Source organism: Phalacrocorax carbo, chromosome 1 (genome assembly GCF_963921805.1).
Source record: "Phalacrocorax carbo chromosome 1, bPhaCar2.1, whole genome shotgun sequence".
Classification (NCBI taxonomy): domain Eukaryota; kingdom Metazoa; phylum Chordata; class Aves; order Suliformes; family Phalacrocoracidae; genus Phalacrocorax; species Phalacrocorax carbo.
The window spans coordinates 198,118,819-198,134,104 of NC_087513.1; the positions used below are offsets into that span (position 1 = coordinate 198,118,819).

The following is a 15,286-nucleotide window of genomic DNA, read 5'->3' on the forward strand; positions in this document are numbered from 1 at the left end:
GCAGACTAGGCTACTAATTAGGCTGCTGGGCTACCCAAGCTGTGATTTGACATTCAGCAACTGTACTATCTGAAGAGATTCTAGGTGCTCGCTCTCCTTCCTCACTGCATCGACTTTTCAGCCCCATGTGACCCTCTTCCCAGGACAGGTGTTTGTGTGACCATGGGACTTTCTGGACTGGGGAATTATCTTGCTGAAAAATAAACCAGGAGAAATGCCAGGTGATTTTTTCCTGTTAGGAGAGCATGGGTCACTGCATAGCCTCACAAATGCTTGTGCCAGAACAGTGCAGGAGGCAGCGGAGAGGAAGCAATGACAGGATCAAAATGTTGCTTGTTGGATTGTCTAGATGAGGATTACACAGCTAATGGCAAGCTCACTGATGCTGAGCTTGATGGTGCTGCTGCTCCCTGCCACCCTTGCGATGTCCCCTCGACTGTGCTGGTGTAATTGTGCAACTAAGCAGCAACCAGAGCAGAGACTTTGGCCAAAAAATAACCCAATGAAACAGCGGCTGCTAATTTTAGTTGGATTGATTTTTCTGAACCGCTTCAGTGCATGGTGACATGGACAGTCATGCTGGCATGGTTGAGGAGCACAGGGAACTGGGGGGGTGCTGGAAGGCAGGGGTAAGATGAGCAGGGAGGGGACTGCCTGAAATATCCCTCTTGCTGAAAAACGTTAGTGTAACTGTAATGAGACTAGCTCTGTCACTGCAGGGAAATTCATGAGTACAGTCTGGCCTGTCATGAGTCATCATTCTCCATGTTACTGTTTTGCTTTTGGAACAGATCACACATTGATTTCAGGTCATCAGCTTTCACCCCTGATCCTACCCTGTGCACAGGCTTCCGTGGGAATAGGTCCTGAGGTTTCATGCATATGAGACCAGCAGCTCACCAAGAAAAAAGGTTGTTTCACAGGTTAAATATTATGGTTTTCTTTATTCACAAAATGTTTGCAAGCAAACCACAATTTTACCAGACCTAATTTGGGAAGCTGTGTTTGCACCAAATTTCAGCTGTTTACTCTAAGTATTCTTTGATAAGTTAATTCTCAAGGCTGCTTATCAAAGAGATAGGATGCCTTATATCATAGCATAATATTTCAATTTCTGATTTGCTAACCAAATTATTACGCATTTGCTTTTGTGGTCAGCACAAATGTAATCACAAAATAAATTTTCCATAACAATGTGATGGAAAAGAGGTATCTTATATTTATTTAGTCTTTCAGGAGACTATTGAAGAAATTAAGTGGCCCTGAAATGAGAATTCAAGCAATATAATAAAAAGGAACTGGTTAAAAATAAAAAAAACTTAGAAGAGATTTATGCTGTAACTGATAAAAATTACGAACATGTGCTTCAAGGTTGTGTATTAATTCCACTATTGTTTAAGATATTACCATCTGGAAGGGGAAATATTAGATAAAAAATCTGCAGATTGTACAAGTAAATTATTTTTTAAAAAACAGTAAGAGGCCATGGTACTTAAGAGAGATTTAATATGAATATATTCATGGATAACGTGATATCAAATGAAAATTCAATAATGACAATACAATATAATAAACACTGGAGACAAAAATGTAAACTATGCATACAGCTTCAAAGGGTCTAAATTAATTTGATCAGCTCAAGAGAAGCACCTGTGCATGAATATAGGCAGCTTATTGAATACCTCTGGTAAGCATGCCGCATAGCCATGACAGCATGGTCAGGGAATATATAATAATATTAAACAAACCTGTGGAAAATCTCCACATGGCACCTTTCATCCAGTTCCATATCCTTTCTCAAATTTTTCATTTTTGATGGAGGTGAAAAGAGCATGAGAGGGGACACTTTTGAGGGAGTCTACATGCTGCACTAATAACAAGAAACATATTTGCACACAGAGTATGATGCAGCACAACTCTAAGCAAGTCGCTGAGGATAAAAATTTAAGAAACACAAAATGATTAACTATGCGCAAGGTTAGTAGAAGCTCACAAGTGCAGTTGTATATTTCTATAGCCAGAATTTAACACTAAAATGTCTTGTCTTCGGAAAGGATAGCTTATTCCAGGTCTATCTTCAACCATTAAACATGTGGATGGCACACACTGAGGACATACAATCCATATCTGCCAGCTGTTCATTTGCTTCCATCTTCCTCTTTAGCATGTCGTTCTCATCACCTCTAGATATAAGGTATAGTATTAGTTCTATATAAGGTCTAATCCAGAACAGGAATGCTTATGTACCTACGCATTTATTCTGAAGAACCAGAGTCAAGCCATTATTTTATTCCAGATGAAATTTCCTGGAGTTCAAAAAAAATTGTTCCATTGTCCCACAGAAAATTTTTAGTTAAACTAGAGATGCTTAAGATTGTTAGAATGAAAACTAGAATGGATAGTATTGGAAAGAAAATGGGAGGAGAGGATCTTGACTAAAAGCTTCTAGAGCCATAAAAAGCAATCCATTAATAACTTTCCTCCCATTTTCTTGTCAGTGGCAGTTTATGGTAGCCATGAAGTAGGTCTAGAGTCTCAGCAGTGGAGTAAGTGTACCCTAGCAGGACTGATCAAAAAGGTGGACAGCACCTGAAATGTATAAATGGTAAGCAAGCAGTAGCAGTCACCCAGGATTGTTTGGCAACTTCCAGGGGAAAATAAGACTGAAATAAGGTGAGATACCTATGGGAAGAACTGTGATCTTGCAATACTCCCCTGGAAAAGCAGAGAGAAGCTGAGAGACACGTCCATCGACCTCCCAGAACTAGAACGCCAAGTCTGGGGGAACCAAAGAAAAATCTAACTTAGGAAAAACAGTTTGAAAGATCTATCCCCTAGTTCTCCCATGCTGACATACCAGAGGTAGGGTGGCAGTAAAAGGATTTGCCGACCAGTTCTTCAGTTGGCCACCAAGGTACCCACTTGCTATCCTGCCAGACCTCAAACCAGAGAAAGCAAAGCATCCCAACTGCTGATGGAGGGGCCATCTGGGGGGGTCTCAGAGAGCTCCCACTAGGAAGGGCTGGGTAAATAAATGGGAGTTGGGTACATAAATGGGATGGGGATATAACTTTGGAAAGACTAGTTAATATGAAATTTTTTATACAGCTGCTTGAGACTTCCAAGGCCCTCCTGCAAGATGGAGAAAAATGGATTTCCTCTTCTGAATGTATTAGAAAGATTAGGAACTTCTCTATAGTTGTTTATATGAATTGCCATATGCAGGGCTGATTCTAGCAGTAAGACAATCTGCAGTGAAGTCCCTGAGGGGCTGATGATGAAAAGTAGAGATGGTATTTCTGCCACATAGACCGCATTAAAAAGGGGCATGTCAAGGGGTGGAAAGCCTATAAATAGACACAATTTTAATACTTTTACAAATGGCTTGAGAACAAAAAGTAGAGCACGTTAATGAAATCTGCAAATAGTATTCAGGCACATTCTGTAAAAGATTATTAAAGTACTGTAAAAGGAAAAACTAAATTACTTTGATGCATGGAAAAATAGAAATGGCACAAAGTCTTTTACTGTAAGTCTTCTGGGACTAACACCCTAAAATTCCTGCTGTAATGTATGTATGTGTATCAGGTGATTTTGGGATGACTAAGTCACTAAAATGATGCACATGTGAAACTAATGGAGGCAATTTTACAACCTTGGTCTATGCATTTCCAACACAGCTACAGAAAAAGCAACGCCCTTGTAAAACATAGTGTGGAGTATCACCATTCTAGTGGTAATTTTTTGAGATAGATCAACTTGTGTTAGAACAGGAGAAGCACTATTTATGGGAAGGAACTTATTTATGGGAAGAAAACTCTTCTAATTCTATATTAACTTACAAAATGAAGAATAAGGGCAACATAACTTTCTAAATATACCTAGAATAAACATGAGGAAGGAAGAAAATCTAACTGGAATAGAGAACAATATCTATTCCTGTGCCAGCAAGCTAGCAGCAAATAGAGTGAAAGTAAATAAGCTGGAATTCAGAAGGATTTGCAACTCTGAAAAGTCAAACTCTGGAACAGCTGTTCAGTAAGAGATGTAAGGACAAGAAACTCACCTGAGACACTATTAGCTTATGCATGGCTGCATATGACTCTGCAGTGTGAGGGGCTTAAACTTAGAACTATAAGGCACTTCAGATTTATTATGTTCCTTTCATAGCTGATATACAACTTTTTTTTCCTTGTTGACTTCATTAGGCTGTCATAGATCTGGTCATACCAACTATCCAGATGGACAATACTAATCTCTGATAAGGCTAGCAAATATTTGGACTATTTGGTATAACTGGAGCTGCTAAAGGATCTTTCTAATTCCTCAACACACCAGCAAAATTAGTACTTTTTTTTTTTTTTTAATAAAGCAGTCAAATCCACCTCAGGTGAACATAAGAGTTCATTTGTAACAGCGCAGTGTTGCAGAGTGTTGCAGGAGACAGTAGTGAGGTACAAAACAGAGGCAAGACTTTCACTGGTTCAAAACCAGGGTGACAGTGGTTATCCACCCAGGAAACAAGGCAGCTAAGAATGATGCCCACAGTTCATACCAACTCATCACTCAGGAATCTCCTAAGGCACACTGTTATATTCCGTCCATGCAACTCAAGGAATGGGGGATAGAAATCCATTGAAAATCCTAGTTTATTCCAGAACTGCCAAGGCTGAGAAATCTCCTAATCCTTAGGATAAGCTTGGGTAAGCACTGTACTCTGTTATTTGGTTTTCAGGGACCTTGTGCAAGCCATAGACCCAAGCTGAAGTAGCAGATTGGTTCTATGTAATGACCATTCTGTCTGTGTAACCCCAGCTAATAGCAAACCTGTAACTGGCAGGACAGTTGCTTTCTACTACTTGCCTCTTCTGTATATGGAACAGAAATGTAGAGAAAGAAAATGATGAGTCCTGGTGCATATTTCTGCTGTGACGCCAGAAGTTAACCACCTTTAGATAGCCTATGTCCAACAAACTGCTACTGGACCTTTCTTTCTCTATTGCAATTTATTTCTTTACATGGCACACACCTATGGCAATTCTACAGAGGACAGGTCAGCTGAGTTATTAGCTTGCTTTCCCCTGACTGCCTTCAGACTAGGAAATGGATAGATAATGAACCAACTTGCGAATACTCCATGGTATTTCTCCAGCCAGGAGGAAAACTTTTGGACAAAAGTTCTCAGCTTGTGTCAGAGCTGCTAAAGGGAAAACCTCCAAAGTAGTATAGCAGCGTTCCCAAATACTATAAGACAAGTGTATGCATGCAGGTGTTTTAAGCTGCAAGGGCTTCCTTGGCACCTTCTTTGGTGAGCTAGCACAGATGTTTCACCTGTCAGCTTCTCCAAACCCCACTTTTTTGTGCCTATATAACATACATGGAGAGTCAGACATCCAGATTAGTCTCATGAATTCCCCTAGCACTAAGACAGTAACTCTTACCTAAGGGTCTTGCTGAGGACTTCCACTTAGGTCCTTGCTTTTTATGCAGGACCAGTGAAAACTTGGCTGTGACTTTTAAGTTACTGAGAAGAAGGAAAAGCCACCTCCTAAGGATATGGCCTTGGGACAAACTATTAGGAGTAAGAAGCCCTTTGCTGGCATCTTTAGAGCATGCTCAGAACAGAACAATTTCAGAGGCGAGACTAAAGCATCAGTACTGTAGCCTATGCTAATCAAAAGAAAGACTTCATCTTAAGTGAATGACACTTATATGAAACAAGTAAGTGTCTAGAGACAGTAGCCTAAAATACACTGGTGCTTCACTGATCCCTTTTGGGTTGGCAAGTTTGCCTTCACAACAGCCTTGAGATGAAAGAGGCAGTAAGCTGGCAATTGGAGTTGGCATTTTGTGGGCTTAAGCATAGATATCTGCTGCATGAAGATTTGTAAGTGTTTGTTACAGACAAGATGAAACAGGCTAGCTTAAGCTATCATCCTACCATTTAGTGTACTGGTAAAATGTTCCCAAATACCCCAGAAGACGTGGTAGAGTCTGTGTGAAGTAAAGCATACATGGTTTTTTTTCAAATACTTAGTGTAAGTTACGGCTGATAAACTTCCAAGTGTGACTCATAAGCAACAAGTTCTAGTCAACCAATCATAAATCTTAAAGATAACTCTGAAGATCAAAATAGCTAAACTTAGTGACTGTTATGTTCAGCTCCCCTTTTCTCGGTACACTGAAGTGCTAACTGGCATGGTGGTTGCTAGACAAGCAGAGCCAGGAAGAAACAGAACATAAGCAGATACAAAAGCAAATACAGCAGGTTTCCTGTAATACAATTAATTCACTCACTTATTTTAAACAATGTGTAAGCTCTTACTATTACAGCTTCAAATACAGGAATAAGTGTCACAAGATGCCAAAAGTTGAGATCTAGTAATGCTGTCCACCTAGCCTACGTTTTTTTCTTCAACTGACATTTTGCCTCCTGGTGTCAATCATATCTACCCCAATGTAATGCCTTGCTTGTGAAAAGCCAGGTTATGTGAGAGGTGTGTGCCTCGATTCTTGGGTGGAATATTAGTTTAATAAATACTGAGTGTGACTCAGTCATCTGCGTATCTGACATCCTCCTGAATTCCCCTTCTGCAAGCTGCTGTTGTGGCAACTCAACCGCTGCTCTGGGTGTGCCGTGGGTGCTCCCAGTCACTGTCACTGTTCACTGCTCTGACAGTGTCACAGGTACTGCATACACACAACCACACAACACACCAATTCTCTATAACCTCATTCTTATCCCCTGTATCTCTGTTTACCACTGGTTAATATGATTTGTACCTTCCTTCCAGTAAGACCCAGTCTTACAATGTGGAGGTTGTTCACTTAAATACCTAATATTTTACCTTTTCCCAGTTAACCCCACTTACGACACATTCCATTCCTAGTCAAACTCCATTCTCAACAAAACTGAGAACTTGAAATGCATTACTTGAATGACTAATCTAGTTTTGCAGCATTGCGTACTGTTGCCCTGTAAGAAAGAAACTGAAGAGCCAATGTCTACTTCAGAGTGTGAAAAACCTGAAGGAACTCTTCTTCAGATACCAAATAAGTTTATTTTTAATTACTCCAATGAAGCTCTCGTTGTATTTACTTGCAGTTGTAGACCTTCAGTGCTGCTATAAATAGATCCCAGAAATAAGTCAAAATCCATAAAATAAGACACACAGCAAAAATATGAAGCCTGGTTTGAGGTCCTCACCAGAGCAACGCAAGAACAGGCAGGCAAAGACAGATACTCTTCCCAGAATCCCTAGAATCTACTTTATCATTTTCATTCATCCTGCACTTCCTCAACAAGAAAGGTAAGGTTCCTACCACAGACAAGCTGCTTTTCTCACAGACCTCTGATTTAGAGTTGGATCTTAATTTATTCACAGAAAAAAACTTTGGGGAATAACAGGAAGAGTACCATTCTCTGCATCCTGAAGGAAAGTAGAAGTAAGAGAGAAATGGATGGTGATTGCAGAGACTTCAGCCAGAAGCAAAAGCTGTGAGGGGCCGGGTCATGCTCAGGAGGATGAGACATGTGCAGTCCAGTTATGAGTGATTGCTGTGAGGGAAAGGATTGTTCTGAGAACATTAAGATGAATTGTCATTGACAAGGGAAATCTGCAGGCTATCTGCTAGGCTTGATTTGCTCTGTCAAATTAAGTACGTATAAGCCTTCTCAGTTTATTAGTTCAAATGTGGCCAGACACAAACTGATTATCAGGTATGGCAAGAGACACTTTCCAATTGAAATTTTGCTCTTTCTCAAACTTTAAACCCATTTTCAAAAAAAAAAAAGTGGCTTTCTGCAAAAGCCCCAATTCAATCTTTCAACTTTAGTTTTCCCTAGTTTTGCCCTCAGAAGCAACTATCATTTTAGCCCAAGTGTACATATCCTCTCAGCTTTTAACAGATACCTTGCACAAAAACCTATATTATCAAAATTTTGAACTTTGCTCAACTTCAAAGGCAATGGAGAACTGGGTTCATAATAGGAAGTACTGACCAACAGCACTGGGCGGTGCTACCAGACTTGCTTACAATAATTTTGGCAGAAGTTTTTCCTCAAGAGGGGAACAGTGATTTATGTGCCTATGTAACTTGACTGAGGCCATTTGTATAGAAATCTGTCTGAAGGAATTAAGCAGAATTGTCTGAAGTGACCCTGTCAAGTAGCTCATGCAGGGATGAATGTCACAGACTCCTGACAGATGTTCTGCAGAAGACCTTTATTATCAGCTTTTCACTGCTTATATATCTTTTCGACACATTCCTCACGCGATCATGCGCACAAACAATTTCTGTTATTTGTCAGCTAGCTCTAAGCACGCGCCTTATGCTACATTCTAATAGGCTGTTCTATTTGTGCTACCTCATTTGTTTTTGCTTACTTAAATCCTTCTTGGCATTCCCACGCTCCTGTCTCTGTTTTTTACTGCCGCGTTGCCTCAGTTCAAGGACGTGTCAAACAGTACTAAGTTACTTGCAAATTCATCCCCCACATGCTCACACTGGTGGGAGATCTCCTGTGTCACTGGGGATGAGCATCACAGACTACCGCAACTGGAACAGCTAGTACTGGAGCCACGACTCTGAAGAGACTTCTGCTAGGTGCTGGTGAAAACCCAGCAATAAATCAGAAAGTATTGCAGGAATTTATTTGAAATTTATTTGCAGAATTTTTTACAGGATTTGTTGCAGAAATCCAGTCAGCAAAGGTAGATGTTAGGAAAAAGGTGCCTGGGGGAGGAAGCAAACTGGATGTCCTGGCCATAGTGCAGGCTATGTGGGAAGAGATCTCCTGAACACATTTGGGAAACAGGAGGGAAACAGTCTTAAGAACACTAGGAAATAAATCAAGACACACATCCTGATAGGAGAGGATGGTTTTGAAAGATTCTACCTAACCAATGATGAAAGATTAACTCCTCCCAAGCTTGCCAGTTGCAAGCTTGCAATTGTCATTGCACCTTCATACTAGTGATCCACTTTCCTTCTGACTTGGATTTCCTTATCTCATCTAACTTAGTGCTCAGTCACTTCTATTTCCTTACCTTAGACTTTGTCAGATGCTCCTGACTATGACAGATCTTCCCTAGTGTTATTCTGTGTGTGCATAGGACTGTCTGATTAACTCATATTTAAAACAAAACAAAAAACCTAACTCATGACTGTTTTACTAGCAACTGTTGGCTCATTTTCCTTAATGTTTTTAATGTTTTAATGTTTGGCCAACGCCTGCACTACTTGGATCTTTTCAGCTGTGGAAGAAAGCAAGCTAGAGAAGGACTGCTAGAGCAGGAAGCACAGGCTCCACTACCCACAACACTCTTTCTGGCAGCAGAGTCTAAAAGCTTTGAACTATTTTAAGAGTATTAACACCACAAAAGACGGAAGCGTTAAGGAAGAATGTGATGCATCTTTTTTAGCCAACAGCAGAAATAGCTTCAGCATTCACTCTGACAAGATAAATGAACAATCAGCTTTTCTAAGACAAGCCAAGAGAACATTAAGATTGTAATATAGCTGAGAGAAAATGTGACGTACTTGAACATGTTCATTTTTACTGCAGATTACTCCACTCAGTCCTTCCACTGGAAATGAGGGCAAGCCACACCTGATGATGATATGGTAAAATGCAGGATTTTGTCTGCATATATTGTACACATTTGTGAAAAAAGAGTGAATTTAATTAACATGCTACTTTTGTACTATGCTCAAATAAACAGACAACTTCAGGGGCAGAAGGGAAAGATACAGATTGATCCAACCACTCTGCCTATTCAGGGAAATGACAGATGGATCCTGAGGTGTCATACCTTACCTGAGACGCAATAACCACCACAGCAGTATAGACCAAGAATTGACCGAAAAAGGAATCTGGAGGCCCTGCTGGACCATGTCATGGACAATAGCAGTGCCACTCCATGAAGGTGGACCACAGGACAAGTGGGGCAGTGTCTTCACCGACAAGGGTGCAGTTCCTTAGGATTTGGTCAGGGCTGGGTTGGTGACAGTTCTTCTTGAGAGTCCAAGACATGGCGAGATAGTCTTGCCTTGGTCCAGGTCCATGGTCCAGCCAGAATGTCCAGCCAGGAGCAGCAGAAGACAGAGCCAGAAACAAGGTCCATGCAGGAGAAAGGGTTGGAGACAAGGCTATACATTACATCAGTCCATCCAGGAAGGCCAACTGATAAGCCAAGACAACAGAAGACAGGACTTGGCACAGGTAAACCTACAGAACTGCACCTGCTAAAGTCCCAGGTGAGGGTGTCAGGGCAATTAAGGCCCAGTTGTGCGCTTTACTTGGCCCTGACAGATACCAAGCTAAATATAACTAAGCAGAATGCCACAGCAGTGAGCAAGGCTAGCTTTAGAAAGACATACCTTGTCATTTTTACAGGCATGAGGCCAGTAGATCAAGAGGTCTTCTTTACTCAGCACTTGCTGGATCATGTCTGAAAACCACATCACTCTTTGGACCCCTAGTATGAGAAAGAAGTTGACAAATTCCATTGAGTGCAGCTGAGGGCAATCAAGATGGTGAGGGGGTGGGAGCACATGCCTTGTGAGGAGAGGCTGAGGGAACTGCATTCTGTCAGAAGGCTTGAAGGTGAACCCAAGAGCTTCTTTCCGTTACCTGAGATTATCAAGAAAATGGAGCAAAACTCTCTACTGAGGTGCATGGCAGCAGGATAAGAAGCAACAGTCACATGGGGAGGTTCTGATTTAAGGGGGAAATACTTCACTGTGACAACAATCAAGTATTGGCACAGGTTGCCCAGATATGTTGTGTACTCTCTGTTCTTGGAGGTTTTCAAGACCCTGATGGACAAAGCCCTAAGCAACTCGGTTAGGAGGTTGAAGAAGCAGAAGGGTGGTCTAGAGACTTCTTGAGCCCCCAACCTGAACCACACTATTCTGTTTCTGTTGCTCCCATGGCTATTCAAGTGTGTTGCTGAACACACAAGTCCACAGGAGAATGAAGGATCTTTGAGTATGCTGAAGAAGTTGTTGAAGAATCTCATTTTGAATAGAAGCTACAAGTACAGAAATAGTCAACTGAAGTAGCCCTTTACTGAATACAGAATTCTTTAAAACAGTTTTCCTACTCTTCAGGTTTTTTTGACATTACCTCTTTGTACACAAACTTCTGTGTCTTTAGCTCTTGTTTTGCTGTTCTTTAGAATAAGACCCATTGTACATTGCGCTGTTTGCCCAATAAACACAATTCATGACTTAAGTGTGTTGTCACACTTTCACTACCTTCAAACTCCTCCATCTGACTGTTGGTTCAATTTTCCTTATATTCATCTCTCCTTTCAGTGCAGGCCTGCCGATCTTCCCACATTCTTCCGTTGTTTAGTTGAATGTTATCCTGAAATACATGTAATGTTTTAGCATGAATTACATTACTTCCTAGGTAAACCACAAAATCAGTCTTTTGCATGGTTTTGTTGCCACTTCTAATCTTCTCTAGTAGTGAGCACTGCCATGCCCCCTTCGGCATTGAAAGCTGTCACTTCTTGGGAGAAAAACACCTGCATTTTTCTTATGAACGGGAAAGTTGCATTTTTTGCTGTCACCCCATTTCCTTGATCCTTTCTTCTGTGTTTGGCTATTACATTGTATCATCTGTATGGAAACATCACACATTTACACTTGGTTTATGTGATCAGTCTGTGAGCATTGAAGACTCCTATCAGCCTGCTCAGTTAGCTGATATGTTCCACACTTTGCATAAATTTAGCACTAGAGGTCAGCTAATGCCTTCTCAAGGTTGGGGGGGTGGGAGACACATAGTTGGAGACCGGGTCTCCATCCGACCGCTGTCAAGAGTAGAGTGGTCTAGTGGGGTCTGGGGAATAAAACAGCTGATGCTGCTCAGCAGTCCGCACTGAGAGGGACTTACGCTGAAGGAGATCTAGCCTGGCCCTACACTTAACACTCCTTGGCAGTCGCTGATTTTCCAGTTTAGTTTCTTCTGAAGGTATCAAAGCTCCAAGTCTGCTCCAGCATGCAAACTGAAGTAGAAACCATCAGATTTATTTAAAAGCCAAAGTCCTAAACCAAAATGAACTCGAGCAAAGGCACAATCTGAGTCCACAGTCCTTTCACTCCTACGAGTGTATAACATTCTCTCCAGTGTATTTGTCAGGGGTGATGCTGCCTCAAAACTCACATCCAATAATGTAGAGTGAGCTCCAGATGGAGTTAATGGGAAAAAAAAGATAATTGCATTTTAGATCAGTTTTAAACCTTGGCTGTTTTTTTTTGTCTGACATAAAGCAGTTCCATTTGGAAAGGTGCTGGTCACCTTCTCCGCTCCCCACAGCTTTCTAAGCCGTGTTTTAAAAACGAGTCCTTCTCGCCCCACTCAAGATCCACAAGCACCACTCAGCACAAGGCACGGCAGGCCGCTAACGCCCACGTCCACTGGTGGGCACCAGGACACCGGGCAGCGCCCAGGCGAGGCTCACCCTGCCCTCCCGGTCCCGCCGCCTCAGCCACCTTCCCCCGGGAGGGAGCTGGCCCGGGAGGCCTTGCGGCACTCCTCCGCCACACGCGGGCCCCGGCAGGTGCGCGGCGGCCTCGAACCGGTGGCGGCCGGGCGGGAAGCGGCGGCGGGCCCCGCCCCAGGGCTCCGAGTCCCGCCGCCTGCGCCGGGCCCGCCCCGGAGGCGGTCGGTCAGGAGGGGAGGAAGGTGCGGGCGCGGAGGGGTGGGGGCTGTGCCGGCAGCCCCCCTGGCTGGCGGCCGGCGGTCACGCTGCTGCTGCGGCGGCGGCGGCGCCGTTTCGCCTCCGCGCCGGGGCCGGGCCGGGCCGCGCCGCGCCCGGGATTGGCTGCGGGGCCGCCTCGTCCCAGAATGCAGCGCATGGCGCGTCATTGAAGAGAGACCATGATGGCGGCGGCCGCGGCGGCGGGGGGAGCCCCCGAGGTGATCGCCCAGCTGGAGAATGCGGCCAAAGTGCTCATGGTGAGGCGGGTAGCGGCGCGGCACCGCGCACGGAGCGGACCCTCGCCGCTGGGGCGACCGCGCCGGGACCAGCTGGGGCCAGCTCCCCCCCACCCCCAACACCCCTCCCCTGCGAAGCCGCCCGCCGCCCTCGACTCTCAGGCGCGGGGCTCGGGGCGCGGCGCCTCCTCCCGCTGCCCCGCCGGCCTCCCCCTCGGCACCGGCTCCTCCCTGTCACCCCGCAGCCGGGCTCCCCCCGCCACGCGGGGCGCCCCGGTCCTCCATGTGCCGCCTGCTCCCCGCCGCCCCGCCCGGGCTGCCCGAGCCCCCCGTCCCGGCGGGGCGTCCCGTCCCGCGCCCCAGCCCCCGCACCGCCATTACCCGCCGCAGCATTGCCCCAGCTCTCCTTCCCGGCGGTGGGGGCCGGGGCCCCGGGGCGCCTTCCCGGGCGGCGGCGGCGGCGGGGCAGGAGGTCGTGCCCGGCGCCCGGCCCCGCGGGGGCGGCGGGGCCACCCTCGGCGGCGGGGAGGCGACCTCAGGGTGCCGCCAGCCGCGGGCCGAGCGCCGCGCGCCGCTCGCTTCCAGAGTTTTCCTTTCGGTGGAAGAGCCGGGAGCAGCTCCCGGTGCTGCTGTTGCCGCGTTGGAGCAGAGCGATTAGTGCTCCTTCGCGCCCCGGTCCCTTTATTAGCAATTAACTGTTCGTGCTGGCTGTGAATGTGCTGTGTGTTATTTTCCGTGACTGCACGCAAAGGAAAGTCCGCACGGCAAAGAGGAGAATTGCGATGGAGCTAAATGGCTGTGGCGACTGTTGGTGTTAAAACGTCCCAGTCCCGCATCCTGGTAAAAGTTTTTTTCTGTTACTTTGGATGCACATCTGTACCGGCCTGCGTCGTTTGCAGGTCTTACTTGCAGATCTTCGAAAAACAGCTAGCTTAAAGCCTTCCCCACAAAGTTTATCTTACAAAAATTTGATTCCAACAGAAATAAAGTTTGCGGGTTGTTGGTATTAAAGGGATTTCAAAAGAACCAAGCAAACAGTAGGAAAGTTTGCCTGGTATTGATAACTGAGCAGTGACCAGAGCCTGAATCATTGCGAGTCTAATGTCTAGCTGAAGCGGCCTGACCGTAAAGCAACAGGTGATCAGATTCACTTGCAGGTGACCTCACCAAAATACTTGTGTGTTACTTCTTGTGAAATCAAAGCCTGAAAAACGTTGACTATGTTTGCGAACGGGGAAGTAAAGGCGGATAGCTTAGCAACGAGCACTAATCCTTTTAGAAGAAAACTTCTCAAAGTATGCGAACGGTGATGCGTTTTAAGCTTTGAGTTGCTTTTGATTCATGCATGCCTTTGCAAAATGTAACTGCATAGTTTTTTGGATGTTCTCATAATGTCTGTGTATCTGTTTTAAAAATAACTCAGTTGCTGTAATTACCAGAAGTGTTTGACTGTGTAAGGGAAATATGTCGTAAGTATTATTATGAGACTGAACACGTGCATGGAAGGAAGCTGGTGGTTAGGTAGTTTTCAGTATCAAACTGATAGCACATGGAGTGGCATGTCCAGAATTTTGATCTGTGCTAGAAAGCTTAATGTTACTTATGTTGGCATAGTTTCCCTAGCCTAGCCCTGCTGCCGCAGGGAGGGAAATGCAACTTAATATGGAGTTTAAATAAAAATGTTAATATGGTGAAAGATGTAAGCCTTTTTTTGGTGTATTTTGTGCTTCTATTGAAGACTAGGTGCTAAACATGCTGGTAAAACTAAGTCTCAGGTCTTCTAAGCATATGGTCGTTTGGATCCTTGTTGAATTTCTAGCTTCCTGTATCCCTCCAGCCTCTGGCAGTATGAAAGCTGACTTGTTGCGGTCATGAGCTTTTTCTTGTTTTTTTTTTTTTTCTTTTCCACAGCTGCTTATGGACGACTCACACACAACGCTGAACTGAAAAGAATTAGTTAAATGGCTGTTCCTGAGTAAGCCACATAAAATAGAGATATTGACTAAAGCTATCCATGAGGCTAAGGACCCAGAATCAGGCTGATTTGGCTCTAGAAGAGCTGTTAGAACTGCTGAGGGTTATTGCTCTGTGTTTCTTCTTCTCAGACATCATCAGGTCTTTGGAGTGATGGAGAGGAGGAGTGCAGCTCGCCATGTATGTTGCATTACAAAGGTGGATGTGAGACCCCAGACACTGAAAGGGTTATGTGCTCTGCTGCTTGTCTTCTGTTCTTTCTCACTAGCAACTGTGGAAAAACCAGGGGCTGAATCGTGTTTCAGGACTGCACCTGGACAGTGACGATCTTAATTTAATTTAGCCAGAGGACTATACTGT

The 15,286-nt window shown here is 44.4% G+C and overlaps 1 protein-coding gene and 1 long non-coding RNA gene across 7 annotated transcripts in view; one reads left to right on the forward strand and one right to left on the reverse strand.

The window, feature by feature from the left end:
• Nucleotides 1–985: 985 nt before the first annotated feature.
• LOC135311546 (uncharacterized) lies at nucleotides 986–13,539 on the reverse strand. 5 transcript variants are annotated; one of them, XR_010371191.1, is made up of 6 exons: nucleotides 13,334–13,539; nucleotides 11,263–11,374; nucleotides 10,384–10,481; nucleotides 9,821–10,186; nucleotides 9,544–9,613; nucleotides 986–2,183 (listed from the first exon to the last, which is right to left on the reverse strand). It is a non-coding gene; the product is annotated as an uncharacterized LOC135311546 (long non-coding RNA). The 5 variants fall into 5 exon arrangements; XR_010371192.1 differs by lacking the exon at nucleotides 9,821–10,186; XR_010371190.1 differs by having other exon boundaries at nucleotides 9,821–10,481.
• XPO4 (exportin 4) overlaps nucleotides 12,844–15,286 on the forward strand; it is an 83,843-nt gene continuing 81,400 nt past the window's right edge. For both annotated transcript variants that reach the window (XM_064441173.1, XM_064441174.1), the window contains exon 1: nucleotides 12,844–12,973. In XM_064441173.1, coding sequence (XP_064297243.1) covers nucleotides 12,896–12,973 — 78 coding nt within the window. In that variant the 5' untranslated portion in view covers nucleotides 12,844–12,895. The remainder of the gene's footprint in view (nucleotides 12,974–15,286) is intronic.